The 3,520-nt window shown below is 48.9% G+C and overlaps 1 protein-coding gene across 2 annotated transcripts in view; it reads left to right on the plus strand.

The window, feature by feature from the left end:
• PLA1A (phospholipase A1 member A) overlaps positions 1 to 3,520 on the plus strand; it is a 38,133-nt gene that overhangs the window by 26,098 nt on the left and 8,515 nt on the right. For both annotated transcript variants that reach the window (XM_006167638.3, XM_006167637.3), the window contains exons 7-8: positions 621 to 788; positions 2,183 to 2,272. In XM_006167638.3, coding sequence (XP_006167700.1) covers positions 621 to 788; positions 2,183 to 2,272 — 258 coding nt within the window. The remainder of the gene's footprint in view (positions 1 to 620; positions 789 to 2,182; positions 2,273 to 3,520) is intronic.

Genomic DNA, 3,520 nt, shown 5'->3' on the forward strand with positions numbered 1-3,520 from the left:
TGGGGTGTGGTCACGTTATGATCCCTCTTCTCTGTTTCTCCTTCCTGTCGAGACTTACAGCATTCATGCGCGCATGCCCAGCAAGTTTTTCTAGCCTCTGGGGCCAGGATTGACTGCAGCCACCCATGTGGGATCTGGCTTCCCTAATCACTAGGTGACAGAGATGGTTCAGTCCATGGGCTTCAGAGATTGACCATGAATTGCTGATGACTCCACTGATTGTCTCAGTGCTAGATCAGGTATAATGAGGTTGTAAAAAAACTGGGTGCATGTATGGATGACAATAAAGAAGAAGGGAAAACATGAAGGCCAGTATCTATTTTGAGAAGTGGCATTGCATCTTCAACTCTCCATATCCTTCCATTTTATAAAGAGTCTGCATGAGCATATAAAAATGACCTCATTCAAGCAATTTTGTTGATAGAATAAGCTTATGTATCTAGAGAAAGAGGGAGAATGCAGTAAGCATGTCCATTAATATTTTTAAAATTTAGTTCAGGGGATATCCCGTGTATTTAAAGCCTGCTGTAATGTAATATACAGTAGAGTTACGGCAGGTAGCATGGAAAATATTTTGTCTTGACAGAAACCTTGGTTGTGTTTCTCCCTCCCCTGCTCAGGTTACAGTTACCTGATCTGTGATCACATGAGGGCCGTGCATCTCTATATCAGTGCGATGGAGAATCCGTGTCCGTTGATGGCCTTTCCCTGCGCCAGCTACAGGGCCTTCCTTGCTGGACACTGCCTGGATTGCTTTAATCCTTTTCTGCTCTCCTGCCCAAGGATAGGTAACATGTCACCTCTTTGGCTTTCTTGGACAATTTGGGAAAAGTTATCCCTGCTTTACGCCCTCATACCTTGTGGTCAATACGTCTATTTGACTGGTGAAAAGAAAAATCACCACTGAGGGGTTCAGTCCGCCTCAGTAGAAGACACACTTGACTCCCCATGTCACACCCATCACCTCTGTACTTCTCCCCCTGCCGTCCCTGCTTTCACTCTTCCATAAACAGTCTTTCACCTGGAAGTCCAGCCTCACGACTCTCTCTAGAAATGTTGGGATAGTTCAGAGCCCCCGGCCCTGCTCTCAGACCAGGTGCTTCCTGTCGGTCTCTCTAGCTAAGCCAGCCGCTCTCAGACTCTTCCTAGAACCTGAACGAATGTGTTGCAGGGAATCCCTTAGAGTGGCATACACAACTCTCTTTAGAGGCCACGTGCCAGCTGGGGTGTGAGGGATGCCTTATTGCTGGGTGTTTGGGGCACATTTCTGGTTCACCAAGGCCAGACTGGGGAAAGGACTCTGAAGTTAAGACAGGGCCTCTAACTCATACTGGACAAATCACTGCTGTGACTATTCTGGTGTGATTCAGGATGAAAAGTTCTAGGAAAAACTCCTGGACAGAGGAAACCATTCCTGCCCGCTCTCACTCTCCCATGCCCTATAACCCCGGCTGCCACTCTGAACTGTCATTGCTTATGTGGATGAAACAAATGCCAGCTTGACGGCAATGTTAAAGTAAGGGTAGCTCCCTGTAATGAAACGAGCCGTCAGCATTTCCCACTCCTTGGGCATATATCTTTTCCCCAACGATGGACCAGCTAACATGGCAACCACTCCCTGACTGCCCAGCTTCATGCCTCACTGCACTCCCCCTTGCACTGACTGTTCTAGGGACGCTGACCTCTCAGACCTCAAGCGTATGTCATGTCTCCTCCCCTGTGCCTTTGTTCTAGCTGCACTGTCTGCCTGGAATGCCCTCTCTCACTCGCCATCCACTCTCAGACCATCACCTGGTCTGAAACTATACCAACAAATGTTGAACTATACTAGCATTTCTAGAGAGAGTCGTGAGGGTAAATTCTTTCCACTTCCCTTGGCTCAGGACACAAGTGCAGTTGTTCAAAGAGCTGTTGTATAGATTGGCTTGTAAGTTAGAGACCTTATTTCATAGTTCTTATCATTATCTCCCAAGAATGGACCATCTGTTCTGAAGAAAGTACTTCCTGTTATCTGCATGTTTATACCCCACTGGCCCCAGCTGCTGGTGTCCTGGGTCTTGCTGCATATGGAGCTCATGGTGTAGATGTCTACAGGTCCATGAGTCAATGAACACGTGGCTGGGTGCTGGCACCCCTGAAACGGCCTCCTTAGGCTCTGTCCTCTTTGCTTCTTCATGTCTAGGCCTGGGGAATCATGGTGGTGTCAAGATAGAGCCGCTTCCCAAGGAAGTGAAAGTCTACCTCCTGACCACTTCCAGGGCTCCATACTGTGGTGAGTGGGGACAGCGCCAGAGCTCAACTCTGCCTGCACACCAGCCAGAAGACTACAGCTCCGTGTGGTAACAGGGGAGGATGGTGAAAGACGGGCAAAGACATCATGGGAAGTGGGGGCAACAGCTCCTGGTCTTAGACAGAACCAGCACACACAGAGCCAGTCTGATTGCTCTACTTGTGAGGATTTGGGGACATCTTCCTGTCTGGATGCTTATCCTAGTTGCCTCCCTCCCCCTGCCCCAAAACATGCGCTCCAGTGGAGGTCCTCTGAGAGCAGCATTTGGCAGTGTTTTCTGGCTCCCTCCTTCTTGCACACTTTGTGCCCCTCCTTGGTGCCCATCCATGTGTCTCCCACCCTGGTAGCCCTCCCTGGTCGGGGTCCCCGAGGAGTGCCGTAGCTCTGCCCTCCTTCCTGCATGGAGACTCCACCCGCTCAATGCTGATCTTAACCACTGTATTTCTTTGAAGCCAAGATGCCTGTGATCGTAAAATATGTGAATTGAGAAAGAATAGTATGGTTTAGAATTCATGGACTAGCTCACCAGCTGGATATCACTCTGCCCTACACTATGCGCATCTTAACTAGGGCGACTCTACTTCCCGGTTTATGTGTGGCATTCTGGGTGCAGTCTGCTTTAGTGTGAGTGCAGGACAGAAGTATCCTGGCTTGAATGATAAATTACAGGGCCACCCTGATTTTCACTGCTTTTCTGACCAGCTTGTGACAGGTTAGTGGAGCGATCTTGTGGCTATTTTTCTGGCACCGGAAGGCCAGTGCAGGATGATATGGAGCCCAGATTTCTGACGCTGTGAGCATGCAGGCCTGGATTTGAGTCTCAGCTTCTCCACTTAGCAGTTGTGTGATCCAGAGTAAATTATGTGCTTTCCCACTGGACAAGATGGTCGGTGAAAGAGCTGCGAAGCAGGCCACTAAGGAGAAGAAACCTGAAGCCAAGAAGGCTGATGCCAGTGGCAAGGTTAAAAAGGGTGACAGAAAGACTAAAAAGCCCAAGGAGGGGAAGCGCCACTGCAGCCGAAACTGGGTCCTAGTCCGGGGCATCAGCAGATACTCCCGATCTGCCAAGTACTCCAGGAAGGCCATGTACAAGAGGAACTACTCGGCCACTAAATCCTGGATTGAAAAGAAAAAGAAGGAGAAAGTTCTTGCTACTGTTATAAAACCAGTTGGTGGAGATAAGAATGGTTGTTCCTGGGTGGTTAAACTTTACAAAATGCCTTGGTATTA

The sequence above is a fragment of the Tupaia chinensis genome, unplaced genomic scaffold (genome assembly GCF_000334495.1).
Source record: "Tupaia chinensis unplaced genomic scaffold, TupChi_1.0 Scaffold144909_1, whole genome shotgun sequence".
Taxonomy (NCBI): domain Eukaryota; kingdom Metazoa; phylum Chordata; class Mammalia; order Scandentia; family Tupaiidae; genus Tupaia; species Tupaia belangeri.